Source organism: Ctenopharyngodon idella, chromosome 11 (assembly GCF_019924925.1).
Source record: "Ctenopharyngodon idella isolate HZGC_01 chromosome 11, HZGC01, whole genome shotgun sequence".
In the NCBI taxonomy this organism is placed as follows: Eukaryota; Metazoa; Chordata; class Actinopteri; order Cypriniformes; family Xenocyprididae; genus Ctenopharyngodon; species Ctenopharyngodon idella.
In genome coordinates, this window is record NC_067230.1 from 11110512 (window position 1) to 11126349 (window position 15838).

The window sequence follows — 15838 nt, forward strand, 5'->3', positions numbered from 1 at the left end:
CGACAATCCTAGGTAATGTCCCGATTATCTTGATGGTTCTACAGATTATCTTATCAGATTTTCCTGTGGTGTGAGGTGTGTTAAGAGTGATTGAATCTGCTTGGGAGAACGTCAGAAGCGCCCCAATCGCGAATCGTAAATATTCAACATGTTGAATATTTATAATCAGAAATTCTGATATGTGGGGGGAACCCCGAAGACAAACGTGCGCATGCTCTGGAGATTATCACATGAAATGAAACAATATCCAATAGGCCTATTTCACACTCCTGTGTTTTTTGGCTTCCGGAATGATCCACGCCGGGTAAAAGTTTTTCCAGTTACAGTGATAGATAGCCCAGCGTCGATCAAAACCAGCTCGGGAATCAAAATCGTTTTACTAATTAAATGTCATGAAAATGTTTGAACGGTCTCGGTGAATTATTGGTGAGACTACAGAGCTCTCATTAAGAGCTAAATTTAATAAATAAATAAATAAATAGATAAATAAATAATAAATAAAGTGATGGCGGTTAAACTGGTAATATTCTTTGTGTCTGTTTGGCGCGGCTGTGCATTATTGCGGTCCATGTGCTGTAAAGTGCATTGGGATGTATAAAGTGTTTTTCGCGACGTGCTGGGGAAATTATCAGCTGGCAGCTTCCTTATCACGTTTGGTTTCTTCATTAGTCAGTCACGTTCTGTGGAGTACCGCCTCTTTTTGGGCGATTTCACTCTGGCCGAGAATTGCCCCGAGTGCTCTCATAGACTTTTTTTTCGAACTGCAGGCACTGCAATGCAATCTCTATGGGTTCCGGGAAGGCTAGCACTAACGTGCTTTAGTCATCATACGTAACCTTAATTTGTGCAGCGATTGGTGGAAACGCCTCTATTTATAATCTTTAAGCTAAAGTGACATCCAATAATTTCCTCAGTGCATAACTTACATTTTATAGACATTTTCTCCATCCGTAAATGTTAGAAAGTCGAGAAAATATTTCTATTTTGCAGTCCAGGAGACAGGAGTGGAAGCACAAACTTGGAAGCATGCACGCCAAACAGACGGAGCGCAATAATTCTGACTAAAATATACATTTAGCTAAAATATTTGTTGTTGATTATTTATTTTTGTTTGCGAACATAAATGTGCCATATGTAGAATTTCGAACCTACAACTAAGTATATTTTTATGATAGCACACAGTAAAACCTCCAGTGTTAAATGAACACTGTTAGTGTTAAATTAACATTGCCAGTGTTTATATAATCCACACTGGATTACATAAACACCGGGTGACACTGGAAGTGTTAATTTAACACTGGATGTTTTGCTGTGCAGTAACTGTAAAGTGACTATTGTAGGGTAATCATAATAGACTAATAATTAGACTGTGCTTTTTTTATTTTCACTTTTAGTTTAGTGAATGTAACTTCTGCTTTAAAAAGCATTATTTTGTTTTTAGATTGTAGTGTCACAATGTTAGAATGTAGGCCTCATGTAATTTGACCCCTTTTTTGCGCATAATATAATATAGACTAAGAGGTTACATTCATGTTTGTTTTTATAGCCTTCAATATGAACATTGTTTGTAGGAAAATATTGGGCAGGATGTGAAATAAAAAAAATAAAAAAATAATTAAATACAGATTTTCTTTTTCTAGTTCAAATAGAAAAATGTACAAAATACCGAGATTATACATCGCCATTCAGCCCAAAAATATGATTTTTTTTTTCGGCCATATCGCCCAGCCCTATGGCATGCTTTAAATACTGAATTTTCCATGTTTTAGATAAGCAGTAGTGATACATTACATCACATTATTTAACAATTAGCCTATTCTGCATCTCTAATTCTTTTTTTTTTCTTCTTCTTCTTTTTTTTTTTTTTTTGTGCTCGCACCCTGGATATTTCTGGATATATATAAACACTTCAGTCATTTCTCACTCATATTTTCCTGTCATCATCATCTTAAAGTGTGTATTATGCACAGTAATATTGTGCTGTTGCAACATTAATGCAAAGACTGATAGTTGTGTACAGTGTGGTGTTGGAAATTAATTATGTCTTAGTTTAATCATTTTAATCGATCAGGATTAGTTATAACATATGCTTGAATGGGGGATGTAATAATGCCATATGAGATTAATAGCCTACATGCTATATATTTTTAAAACGTATTAAACTCACGACAATATTATGTATCTCACGACTTTATATCCCCCATTGAAGTATATATTGGGAGTTAATTTTTTTTAATGAATAAATTATAAAATGTTCGTCGTACATGATACGATCGGGGGAATTGCTGAATGTAGCTGCGTAGCCTATACTGTATGACAGCTGGTAAAATAAATCCACCTGCCGGTAAATTCGAGCAACGGTCTGAGTGGCCGTATAAGCTACAAACAAGTACAAAATAATTTCTTTGTAGATTATACAACAGCAACTTGGAAAACAGAAAAAGGTAAGAAGCGATATTTGAGAAAAGAGCATATCAATCTAATAGTCGTAGACCCATAGCGGAACTAACTTTACCCCGCGTTATGTGATTTCCGATTCTTGTGAAAAAGGCCTATCAGAAAGTGAGCAGACAGAAGACGAAAGCATAACAAACGCAGTCATGGCACAGCACAAAGTTAAATGGATTTGGACAGCAGAGATGGAGGATCAGCTTGTCGATTTGTGTCAACAGCACGACTGTTTATACAACGTGTCCAGTAAAACATACCAAAATCATTCCAAACATTATCAACGCAATTTCTTCCTGCCAATCGTCCGTCATGTTTACTCTGAAGTCTCGAGAGATTTTGCGAGATTTCACTTGTTAACAGTTGGGACTCTGGTTGAAAGTCTGTTCGTGTGTGCTGTCTTTGTCACATCATGGCACGTAGGATTTTTTTTTTTGTCCTCATGTTTGTGGTCTCTCACATTTTGAAAATCTTATAAGTTTTCAAAAATCTTTTAGTGTGTACCCAGCATTAGTAGCTCCGATTACCTCAAGCAGATTCGCTGAAAATGTCGGAAAATGTTCAGCCTTTTATGTTCAAACCGGAGTCGGACAATGATAGAGAGACTCAAGAAGAAGTGACAACATGTAGAATGCAACAGGACGTTTCTGAATGGTTAGTTGATGAATTTATGTAGCTGATGTGGAGTTAACTACCTTAAAGTCATTGATAAGCATATTCTGTCATGATAATCTATAAATCGTATAAATCTCATGTGGGAACTGTTGTAAGATGCCAACAAAGCCAGAGAATATATGCTGCATGAAGACAGAACAGTTGTAGTTTAGTTTAATTATGGTTAAAACTTATGTTGTCATCTTGTTTTTATGACATGCTATTGCATTTGTGTTACAAACTGTGTTGCAATAACATGGCCTCACACCAACATTTCACACTAAGTTAAAAAAGTGAAATCATAATCAACCACCCCTTTAACAAATAAGCTTTTAATCATTGTATAACATCTGTTTAAAATCATTTGTAGATTTTTAAAAAGTGCATGATCTAAAGTTTAATGAGGTAACACTTTCTATGAAGCCTATATTTGTAATGCATTATAAGGGTATTCTTAATGTGTTATAATACATGCATAATGCCTTATAAACAACATTATAATATGCTGTATCATCTTATAAATAATCATAACAACAGGTACAATACATTATAATACTTACCCATTTGTGGTTATGAGTACAATGCATTATAACACCAGATGAAGCTTGGATTTATAATGCATCATAAGGGTATTCTTAATGATTATAATACACACATAATGCCTTATAAACAACCTATAATGTGTTTTATCTCATGAAATGACAAAAACAAAGTTATCTTTTAAACATCTAAAAAGCTTTATAATGTGGTCATAAAAATTATAAGTGGTATTTGTCTGCTTTAAGTAAAGTAACAAAAGTTAAGTCTTCTTTTAAACACCCAAAAGATATCATGAAGTAGTTATAGGATATTTGCTTTGTACATTTTTTTATTTGCTTTGAACATTTTTATTGCAAAACTTAAAAAAAATAATGTTAACGTTATAGACAGTTAAAGGTAGCCACTGACTTCCAAAGTATTTATTTTCCTACTATGGCTGTTTGATTATCAACATTCTTTAAAATATCTTCTTTTGTGTTCAAAAGAAGAAAGAAACTCATACAGATTTGGATGAACTTGAGGCTTAGTAAATAATGACATAATTTTTATTTTTGGGTGAACTATCCCTTTAAGCTCACTGGAAACGTGTTTACATTTAAAACAATACAATATTGTTTAAGTTGATTTACATGGAACACATTTTTTTTTTCTAAGTATTGCAATAAAAATGTTCAAAGCAAATAAAAAATGTTTAAAGCAAATGTCTTATAACCACTTCATGATATCTTATGGCTGTTTAAAAGAAGACTTTTGTTACTTAACTTGAAGGGTCATGAAGACCCAGAACACATTTTTGAGAACATATGGAAGTTTATTAATGCCAAATGTTTTTGAAATAAAAAGCTTGTTGAATTGTACTAATTCAAAAAATGTTTATTGCATTAACCGTGTTTGCATTTTAATGCATTGTATTTTTAGGGCTTGCATTTTCAACATAGTCGTATATTTAAGCTGTGAATATTTCACTTCAAAACATTTCACACACATTTTCATTATTACAAATTCAAAGATTCATATTCACGTTTTAGATTTCACTTCCAACATATTCAGTCTGTTTAAAAATACAACCTAAATATTCAACAGGCAATTTTCGGTCCAGTTTATTATGATTTACAAATTCGCTTCCACAAATTCAGTGGTTCAAATTCGACAGAAAATTCAACATTGGCCCTGTCCCAAATGGCACACTTCATGTGCACTTTCGGTCTTGTGGACTTACAATGGCCGCTGCATGCGCATGTCCGTTAAGTCCACAAGACCTTAGGGTGTCCCATTCGTCATTTAAGCTTAAAAGAAGGGTGCTCGTGAGTGCCCCCTTTGCGGCTGCTATGCACCCTCGATGCGCACTTCTGCTGAGCCCGCAAAACTGTGAGCTACGCAGAAAACTTTACCCGGCAGTCAAAGCGGCATTACGTCGTGAAAGTGTGGACTCAGAGGAAAACCGTGAGGGTTTAGGGTGCCATTTGGGACAGGGCCATTGGACCTCCGGGAACTGCAGGATTAGCAGTAGATTGCCGATGCATGATCTCCATCTGCTGTTAGTCGTCCTCACCAGCAGGTGCCACTAGCAGCTGTTAACAAAGACCCAAACAACAGCTAGAGACTCATTCATTCATTCATTCATTCATAAAAACGGATTTACAGAAATAGAGCAAGTGGTAGGTGTATGTGATGATTATCAGGGCCAGAATATATGCAGAAAAGCTGATAAAGACACAAAAGATGTGTTTACGTTTAAAGGTGGACTCAGTAGAATTTCAAAAACACTGTTTAGATGTTAGTCAGGCTGATACCAACAACAAACGTCTAACTAATCAGCATTAGGGGGCGTATGACGGCCGAGGAGAGAGAATGAGCAAAAGGGAGATTTGAAAATAAGGAAAAAAAAAAACTGCAGAATGAAAGATGGGACACAATACAAAAGAGCTCAAAAGAATATCACTGGAATGAAGGTTTATGACTGGGCAAGCACTTTAGGACCCGCGTTTATATTAGAAAAGCTTTCCAGCACTGGAGAGAGCTAAGTGGGAAGGCCTGAAAACCGACGCGGAGGCTGCTTTGATCCCACTCCTCATGTGAGTAACACAAACACTTTGTATTTATTCTTGTGTACTGTACGTTAATTTTTTGTGCTTCCTTGTCGTTTGTTCATCAACTCTGCGCTTTATTTTTCGTGAAGCATTTTGTTGTGCGACAGCTGTGATAAACAGACATCCACTCGCATTGCGTGTGTATCAGTGGCCAGATAGCGCGAGTTTTGCAGTTAAACTACTGCACACTGAAAACCAGTGGTGGACAGTAACAAAGTATTTTTACTTCATTACTGTAGTACATTTTTCAAGTATCTGTACTTTACTCTAGTATTTTTATTTTGAGCAACTTTTACTTTTACTTCACTATATTCCAAAGCATAAGATCATACTTTTTACTCCACTACATTTCATAAAACATATCGTTACTCCTTATTTTAAAATGAAGAAATCGTCACATGCTCAGAGACGCAAAAGCGGTGTCCGATACGTGCACGAACTGATTCTTTTCATCCTGTTAAATCGGTTCACAAATCACATCGACAATTCATTCGCGAATTAGACTGATCGTATTGCAGCTGTTCTCGAGTCAACAAATCACTGATTCAATGATCCGTTCAGAGCTACTCTCCAGTGAATGAATTTACAAGTCTGACTGAAAATTAGCCAAGAACTGGGGATCCTCTGAGTGCGCGCACGACTGATGGTGAAAAGTAAGTCAGCCTACTAATGTTGAATTTTAGGATGAGTCTACAGATCGCGATCTCGATTCAAACAGATCAAATCTCATTTTAAAACTAACTTGCCGCTTCAAATAACGGTTATATCGATTGCATCATTACTGCACTAGCAGGCGACAAGTGACTGTTAAAATGTATTTGACATTGAATGATTCATTCAAAAGATTTGTTCAAAAACATTGATTCATCCAGTAATGAAACATGTGAAATAGTTATGAGTGAGTAATTAAATCATTCATTCAAACCCATTTTTTGAAATTAATTAATTAAATATATAAATAGACTGCATAAATTAATATTTTGTCCCCTAGTAAATAATTATACGCAATTTTGTTTAGTTGTCTATTCAGAATCATGGGAGAATCATGATTTCTATTTGAAAGAAACAAATAAAAATCTTGATTCTCATTTTATCCAGAATCGTGCAACTCTAACACAAATTAAAATAACACATGCACGTTCATCTTCCCCGCTGCTGCAGCAATTTTTTTTTTTTTTTTTTTTAAATGTTATGTATTTAGCCCTATATATTTAGTCTATTTTTATATTGTTTGTCAACACACATTACATATTATGTATCTGCATCCACTAATCTTCCATCCATACTGACTAGTTCTGGCTATTTGACAATTCATAATCATTCATAATTATTTTGAGGAATAGGATTATATAAAATATATAATATAAAATTAAATTATATAAGTGGCCTATATAAAATTACAAAATAAACATTACTTTTTTATTTAAGTACATTAAAAATCAAGTAGCCTACTTTTGTACTTTCACTCAAGTAAAATTGAAAAGGAGCACTAAATACTTTCACTTGAGTAACATTTGAAGAGTTTGGTTCCAAAAGACTATAAATCCATTTTGATTAATTTGAGTAAAAATGTGTTTTCTTTACCAAGAAAGCGGCAAGATGAAAACCACTATTTTCCGTTTCAAACTTTCACATAGCATCTTTTGGTTATAAAAACATTAAAAATTCAAATCTAGATTTGGATTATCAAAGGTTTATTATAAAAACGGATTGTTTTCCCCCCAAAATGCAATAAATCCATGACACGTTTTTTTCTTCTTCAAAATGCAATTAATCCATCAATATAAAAGTTATTTTTCATATTGAAAATACACAACAAATTAAGTTGATTCACATATATGACAGCCTCTGAACTTTGTCAATACTAATCTTATATACAGGCATTTGACTAAAAATACATTCAGTCGTCGCTCCCAAAATGAATTCAACGGGTCATCTTGTTAATGTTATAAATTAATTATGTCTCCGTTTGTCATTACCGATTAAAGAGTATCTGGCGTCACCGCACGGTTAAAATAAACACATTCACCGAGTATATTGGTATTAAAAACGGCTTTTAAAAACTGTTCATGATTCAGTTTTGGGGACCGTGACAGAAGTTTGATGCTGTCGTGGAACAAGCAACAGCCGGCATTTTTCCTCCTCCCGACTCGAGTGCCTCATCTTCTTAATCTCCTCAAATAAATGATTAAATTTCGATGACTTACGTTTCTTCCCCACCGCAGAAACCACCACAGGTTCATCAATGCCGTCAAAATTATTTATTTTTCTGTTTTTGCTGATCACAAAGTACAAAGTAGATAAGGAAAACTAGGATGCCGGGTGTATTCAGAGCGCCGCCATTACGTTTTGGAACCAAACTCTTCATTTTATGATACGCATCTGTACTTTACTCAAGTACTTGAATTGTGTACTTCGTCCACCACTGCTGAAAACTGCTTAGAGAATGCGGTGTTTAGCATCATTGATAGTGCACTCGCCTCGCATGCCAGCAGCAATTGGGACTGCGGTCACGCCATCTGCGCTTCGGAGAAACGCGGTCACGCCATCTATGCTTAAAATGTATTGCGCGTCTACATGAGGTTGCGTGGTAGGTGTATAGTGTCGGTAGAAATTTTTTTAAAATTCATTAAAAAATAAATAAAATCAAACTGTTTACTGCAAACTTCACCTGATTCTTGTTATACATGTTCCCAACTACTATCATGTTGTTTTACTGTTTTATTCTTTAATAATTATATGGCAAAGTTATGACAAATATGGTTTATGTTGCTATACAGACCAATTTTAAAAATGAATAAAAATATGAAATCAATTTGTTTTCTGCACATTCCACCTGATTCTTGTTCTACATCTCCCCAAGAACCACTGTGGTGATTTTCATGTTCCTTTACTGTTTTATTCTTTAATAATTATATGGCAAAGTTATGACAAATATGGTTTGTGTTGCTATACAGACCAATTTTAAAAATTAATAAAAATATGAAATCAATTTGTTTTCCTACAGAGGTTGCACAGGCAGTCCAAATCCTCCAGGATGCCACATCAATACGTGTCATTGTCAGAAGGTTTGCGGTGTCTCCCAGCAAAGACTCAAGAGCATGGAGGAGATTCCAGGAGACAGGCAGTTACTCTAGGAGAGATGGACAGGGCCGTAGAAGGTCCTTAACCCATCAGCAGGTCCGGCATCTGCTCCTTTGTGCAAGGAAGAACAGGATGAGCACTGCCAGAGCCCTACAAAATAACCTCCAGCAGGCCACTGGTGTGAATGTCTCTGACCAAACAATCAGAAACAGACTTCATGAGGGTGGCCTGAGGGCCCGACGTCCTCTAGTGGGCCCTGTGCTCACTGCCCGGCACCATGTAGCTCGATTGGCATTTGCCACTGAACACCAGAACTGGCAGGTCCGCCACTGGCACCCTGTGCTTTTCACAGATGAGAGCAGGTTCACCCTGAGCATGTGACAGACATGAAAGGGTCTGGAGAAGCCGTTGAGAATGTTATGCTGCCTGTAACATCATTCAGTATGATCGGTTTGGTGGTGGGTCAGTGATGGTCTGGGGAGGCATATCCATGGAGGGACGCACAGACCTCAACAGGCTATACAATGGCACCCTGACTGCCATTAGGTACCGGGATGAAATCCTTGGACCCATTGTCAGACCCTACGCTGGTGCAGTGGGTCCTGGGTTCCACCTGGTGCACGACAATGCCCTGCCTCATGTGGCGAGAGTATGCAGGCAATACCTGGAGGATGAAGGAATTGATACTATTGAATGGCTCCCACACTCGCCTGACCTAAATCCAGTAGAATACCTCTGGGACATTGTTTCGGTCAATCCGACGCCACCAGGTTGCACCTCAGACTGTCCAGGAGCTCAGTGATGCCCTGGTGCAGATCTGGAAGGAAATATCCCAGGACACCATCCGTCGTCTCATTAGGAGCATGCCCTGACATTGTCAGGCATGCATACAAGCACGTGGGGGCCGTACAAACTACTGAGTACCATTTTGAGTTGCTGCAATTAAATCTAAGCAAAATGGACTAGCCTGCTGCATCATTTTTTCACTTTGATTTTCGGGGTGACTTTGAATTCAGTCCTCTGTAGGCTGATAATTTTTATTTCCATCAAACGATGTGGGATCCTTTCGTTCCTAACACATTACCCAGTCCATATCAGTATAGATATCCAGCATATTTTTCCCCATTGAGATCTGATGTATTTTCAAAGTGTTCCCTTAATTTTTTTGGCAGTGTAACAGCTGTAAAACGTCCACTGTGTAAACAATATGATTTACACACAATCCAGCACTACCTGCATATTTTTGAATGCTCAAGACAGAAGTCACTACCTAAACCTCACAGAAATTGGCTGCCTTCCGCATTTTCCGCTTGCTATTTGCATAAAGTCGAGAACTGCCCAACCTTTTTGATGCTCTCAACACTTTCTCTGGTCTGCAGTCAATCCCACAATGCACCGCACAAGCGTGAAGCTTGACTTCCATATGAATGAATTGAAAATGCTCGCTCTGCTCCGCACACTCACCGTAAACGGCAAAACTCACCATACATCTGCAAAACTGCTCATGTCGCTAGCAACGCTATATCGCCTCCACTTTGGGGTGTGTCTGTAGCGAGTGTGTTTAATCAATGTTTTTTTCAAAGCACGAACAATGTAATCATCACAGATGCACGCGATTACATTTGGAAATAGGCAAGCTTTGTTCCCAAATGCACCAAGTAAAGATATCCTGTAAATTTTGTAAACTTTTATGAACCCAGCCAGTATAATCACAATAAAAGCTTCCAAACTGCAATATTTAATATATAACAACTGCAATGTCCACTGTGTAAACAATATGATTTACACACTAAATCAGCATAAACTCCAGCACTACCTGCATATTTTTAAACGATCACTTTTGTGATCAGAGGGGCAGGGGTTCAAGACCCCCGTGCATGCCACTGCTTGTTACAGAAGACTACTAATCCAGCGGTCATCAAGCAGCAGTCAACCTGCTAGCTTTGCATCAACAACAGCTAACTCAGCTAACCATGCAGTTTGGATGCGTTTATTGTGATTATACTAGCTGGGTTTAGAAAACTGACAGCATATCTTTACTTAGGGCATTTAGAAACAAAGCTTGGCTCTTTCCAACTGTAATCGTGTGTATCTGTGATGATTATTTTGCCCATGTCTTAAAAAAGCATAGATTCTAGGGGTGGGAGAAAAAAAATCAATCCATCGTGATTCTCTCTCCAACGATTCTGGATCGATTCTGAGAATTCTCAGAATCGATTATGAGCTTAGTTTTTATTTAGATGCACAATGATGCTGAGTGTGCCTAGAAACACCCATATTCTGTTTGCTCAAACTCCATCAGGTGACAAAAATGGAGAAAAAAAACCTTGGGAGAAACCAGGCTCAGTCGGGGGCCAGTTCTCCTCTGGCCAACAACGAACAGTGCATGATTATGATTCAGGCAGCGTTACGGGTCATAAGTCAGATTGGGATCGGAACAGTCAAAATATTTAATCCAGTTCCATCTGGCTGAAGATCGGATTCATCACGCCGGTATGGAAATGGTTTAGTGTCGGATGGAGTGGTGTAAAGCATACTGCCACTGGACTCTGGAGACTTAAATCCCCCAATCAGAGCTTTTCTGTTAAAAAGATACATTTTCTGGTGGTTTACTTTATAAGTTGTTTTAATAGAAAAACATTAATGTAATTTGGAATTATTGGAATTATAGAAGGGCGTATATTCTCTCAAAAAAGGGCATTAAAGAGGCAAAGTATAGATATAAAAAGCATCTTGAAGGCCAATTTAATAACAACAATCCCTGTACAATACATTTGCGTGTCGTCTGCATAAAAATGAAATGATACTCCATACTTTCTAAAAATGCTACCCAAAGGGAGCAAATATAAAAAGAAAAGGATAGAGCCTTGCGGAACCCCCCAAGGAAGATGTTTTTTACCTGAGATTTTATTATTATAGTTAACTGAAAAACATCTGTCGCTCAAATAGGACTGAAACCATTTCAGGACTGTACCCTTTAGCCCTACTGAATGTTCAAGAAGGGAGATGAGGATGTTATGGTCGATCATGTCAAAAGCTGCTCTCAGGTCGAGTAACACCAAAACAACATCATCTCCTTTGTCTAAGGCCAGGAAGATATCACTGAACACTTTCAATAATGCCGTCTCAGTGCTGTGGGCTGCTTTGAACCCCGATTGAAAGGTCTGCTTTAACAAACGACTGGGTATAAAATCATTTGCACAGAATGTTGGTTTCATTTTTTGCACAATATCCTGCAGCATAGTCGAAGTAATAGGCTAAAAAACCCTCAATTCAGCATTGCAAGCAGGATCGTCAGATGGATCAGTTTTCACCACAGGGATCTGCGCGCACGTTGATCAGCAATCTTTTGGCTAAAGAAATTTAGAAAGTCCTCTCAGGAAATAACTGAGGACTTTTGATACACATTACTCAAAGGTTGAATTACAGAATTAATAATAGAAAATAAGAGTTTCGAATTATTAATATTTGCCCTAATAATTTTGGAAAAATAAGTATTTTTTGCATTTCTTACTGCCTTTTGGTAACTAAATAGGGAGTCTCTAAGAATATCATAATGAACTTGTAATTTACTCTTTTTCCATCTTCTCTCTGCTTGCCTGCATTGCCTTCTGAGGACACGGGTATTATCATTTAGCCATAACTAAATGATAATACCCGACAAAAGCTCTATTTGGTTTCGGAGGCCTATACACTAAAGCAACTGTAATAGGGTTTGTAGCTGCGATTTGAAACAGTTGTAGTTCAAAGGGAACCTTCGTGGAACCCCAAGAGAGCTCTATCCCACCGGCTAAATCTAGCTGCACGGCCCCTCCAAGAAACGCCGTGATACAAACCGGTCATAAACGCCGACCTGTGGGAGTGATGAAAGCCATCCTGTGGACTTACGATCTAATATCGACAGCATCTTTAATTTGACGGCAATGCCTCCACGACTTCCTCTCTTCCTGCGGCGCTTTCTACGTGGTGCCTCATGTGTGAGGCCATAGATAGTTGGGAACGCTGGCCAGGAAGGGAAGGGGGATCGCGGTCCTCTCTTATACAATCCGCCATCAATGACTCATCCACAGTTTGTTTAATGGACAGTAGCTGATCCCGGACATATGTTAGGAGCGCACAGCTTTGACTAGTTAAAAAAGTCAAACAGAATAAAAACGACAAACACCTGCCCCAGACAGACGGCCAGCCATACACATCGGCGCCATCTTGCCTCAACCTTGAGTTTGGATACTGTGTATGCTACTCGGTTACACACAAAGGCCAGCAGTATCATTATGGATCCCACCCATCCAGGATATAGACTGTTTGTCCCTTTACCGTCTGGGAAGAGGTACAGGGCCATTAAGGCTAGGATAAATAGGTTAAAGCACAGCTTTTTTGCCAAAGCTGTAGTTCCCCTTAGACCTCCGACTCCTTCACAGCCCTTTTATTCTTTATAGTAACTTTTTTTTTTCCTCAAGAATTGTGGACTGTTTGTTTTTAATGTTGAAGGACATTCAATACATGCACTATAACACTCTTTATATAAAGTGCAATATATTTTTTAGTGATTTTGGTTATATATTTTTAGTGATTCTTTTTAATGTGTATGCTTATATTTAATGAGTAAATGTTTAAATTTATCTGAGAGTTGCCATCCTAAATTTCGTTGTACTTGTACTGGTACAATGACAATAAATTATCTTATTCTTACTCTTATTAAACATTTCACCATTTTAATTTTTTGAGAGAACTTTCTTGTTTTACCAGTTTTCTTAATGCAGAAAGTTGTTAATTTATTTGATAGCCTATAATAAATCAGGAAACTAGATGAGGTAAAATAAACCATGTGTATGAGTTGACATTCTCTTGATTTGTGCTTAGGTAAAAGTACATTTCTCAAATGACAATAATCGTTTATTATAATTGAGCAAAATAATTTTGATTATCAATATATGCCGCATGACAAAAATGTGACTAAGTTTTCATTGACTAAAACTAGACTAAAATTCCCAGGCATTTAGTCTAAACAAAAAGAGGACAAGGTTGACTAAATATGATAAAAACTAAAAAGTTCATTTGACACAGTTCAGTGTTTCACCCAGAGCTTTTTTAAACCACTTTAGTAAGTTTTTTCCCATAGTATCTTACAGACTTTTTTTTAAAATTCCAAAGAGTTACAAGCAGTCTAGTTTCGATCACTTACCATACTCAAGTGCCTTCTGAGTTAGTCTGACTTCAACGCCTGCATTGTTGCTTGTAGACACTGAGACCAGGTTTACAAGAACCAAAAGACACCAAAGGAACATCATTTTCAATCTAGCCTATAAGAGACACACATCATGGGCATAAGAATAGGTGATTTTATCTGTCAGAATAGGTGACCAATTTAATCGGCTCCAGGCTAATCCAGCTGTTTCTATTTTAAACACAGTGACATTTAGTACAAAAGTACTAATTACATCAGCTCCTGTCCTGTGTAGCAAATTCTGCACTTCAAAAAGCAACAATCAGCTTTTGGTTTTGTGCCTACCATTTTTTATTGCAACATCTTCTTGGTAAACTTGATAGTAGCAAATAAGTTGATTATTAAAAAAAGGTTCTTTTTAAAATCATTTACTACACAATGTTATCTGTGTATTTATCAGTGCCTTTATATATATGGTTTGTTTGAGAACTAATAACAGTATGACATACTTAGTTACTAGTCTGACCAGTTAAACTGACTTTTCCCAAGTGAAAATAAACATCCTCTTTCATTTTAACACAGCTTCCCAAAGCTCAGTTTAACAAGTTCTCTAATCTCTCTTAGTTCTCAAATGCACAATGTTCTACATGAAGAATGACATGGTGAGAAAAACGTGTCCTAAATTTGTACTTTTTGATTTAAATGTTTCTCTCAAGGTTTATGCTTGAAATAAGTAGGTGTGTACAAACTGTTTCATTGGTAGTGTACATGCATAAACTTTATTAACCTACAAAAAAAAAAAAAAAAAAAAACACTCTATTTTTGCTGGAGAATGAGGAAATGGTTGAGACAAGCAATGTCTTGATTTATGTTGCCCTGAAAGATACCCTTGTCCTACAGTCAGATGAAGCCACATGACTGTGAACAAATTGATGTTATGCTTATATTGAATTAAGGCGAGCTAGAATTAAATGCAGATAAGAGGAGTCACTTTGCAGGAATGTGTCATGTGACTTGGGTTTATTTCCTGCTGTAGAAAAGTTTTTACTTATCTTTTACTAAATTTTGACATTTTACAACCATATTTTGTATATCAAACTAGACCATATGAGTAACACAATATACAATATATTCACAAAATGAATATTATTAACATAGATGACCACTACGTTACAAACCAAGGACAGTCGATATAACAAATATCTACTAATGAACCACAATATTTCTCTTGTGCAGACCCATACCATAAAAGAAAAAGAATTTTGAATATAATCTATAGAATACACTTAGCATTATCATTCAATGTACACATACAGTACAGATTAGATCTGAACAGATCAGGGAAATAAACACATTTCACATAAATTGACCTCAAGTAGGCTGGTGTTGTTCAGATACACACACACACACACACACACACACACACAGATATCTGGTCAGGGAAATAAACACATTTCATGTGTGTGCGCGTGCACTGTACCTTAAACTGTAGTGAAGTGCTATATGGCTGGTCTCTTCCTGTCCGGATGTATAAACTGTCTGATCCCTGGCTAGTAGCAGCACTGAGTGGAACTGAAAGTGAGACATTTCACCACTAATTCACAGCAACAGGAAGAGATTGTCAAATTGTTGTCAAATTCACTTGCACAGCAGCATGCTCTAGTGTCCATACACAACCTGAGCAGACAAACCATTCAGCAATAAGCAGTAATATTTAGAAATTGTGGTTTGTGAACTTTGTATTCTTATATTCATTTTCCCAATGAGTTAGAACCACAATAGTATCATTAAAGAAGGGGAATTCTAAGTAAAATGCTTTACTTTAGAATGTTAATGTCAAAATTGTACAGTGCAA

At 36.9% G+C, this 15838-nt stretch overlaps 1 protein-coding gene across 3 annotated transcripts in view; it reads right to left on the reverse strand.

Annotated features, from left to right (window-relative positions):
• Positions 1–15581, reverse strand: part of LOC127522018 (bactericidal permeability-increasing protein) — a 37633-nt gene extending 22052 nt beyond the window's left edge. Inside the window, exons 1-2 of one of the 3 annotated variants that reach the window (XM_051911539.1) lie at positions 15464–15581; positions 14002–14119 (exon numbers count right to left, since the gene is read on the reverse strand). In XM_051911539.1, coding sequence (XP_051767499.1) covers positions 14002–14107 — 106 coding nt within the window. In that variant the 5' untranslated portion in view covers positions 14108–14119; positions 15464–15581. The remainder of the gene's footprint in view (positions 1–14001; positions 14120–15463) is intronic. The other 2 variants (XM_051911541.1, XM_051911540.1) reach the window with 2 other exon arrangements.
• Between the last annotated feature and the right edge of the window lie 257 nt (positions 15582–15838).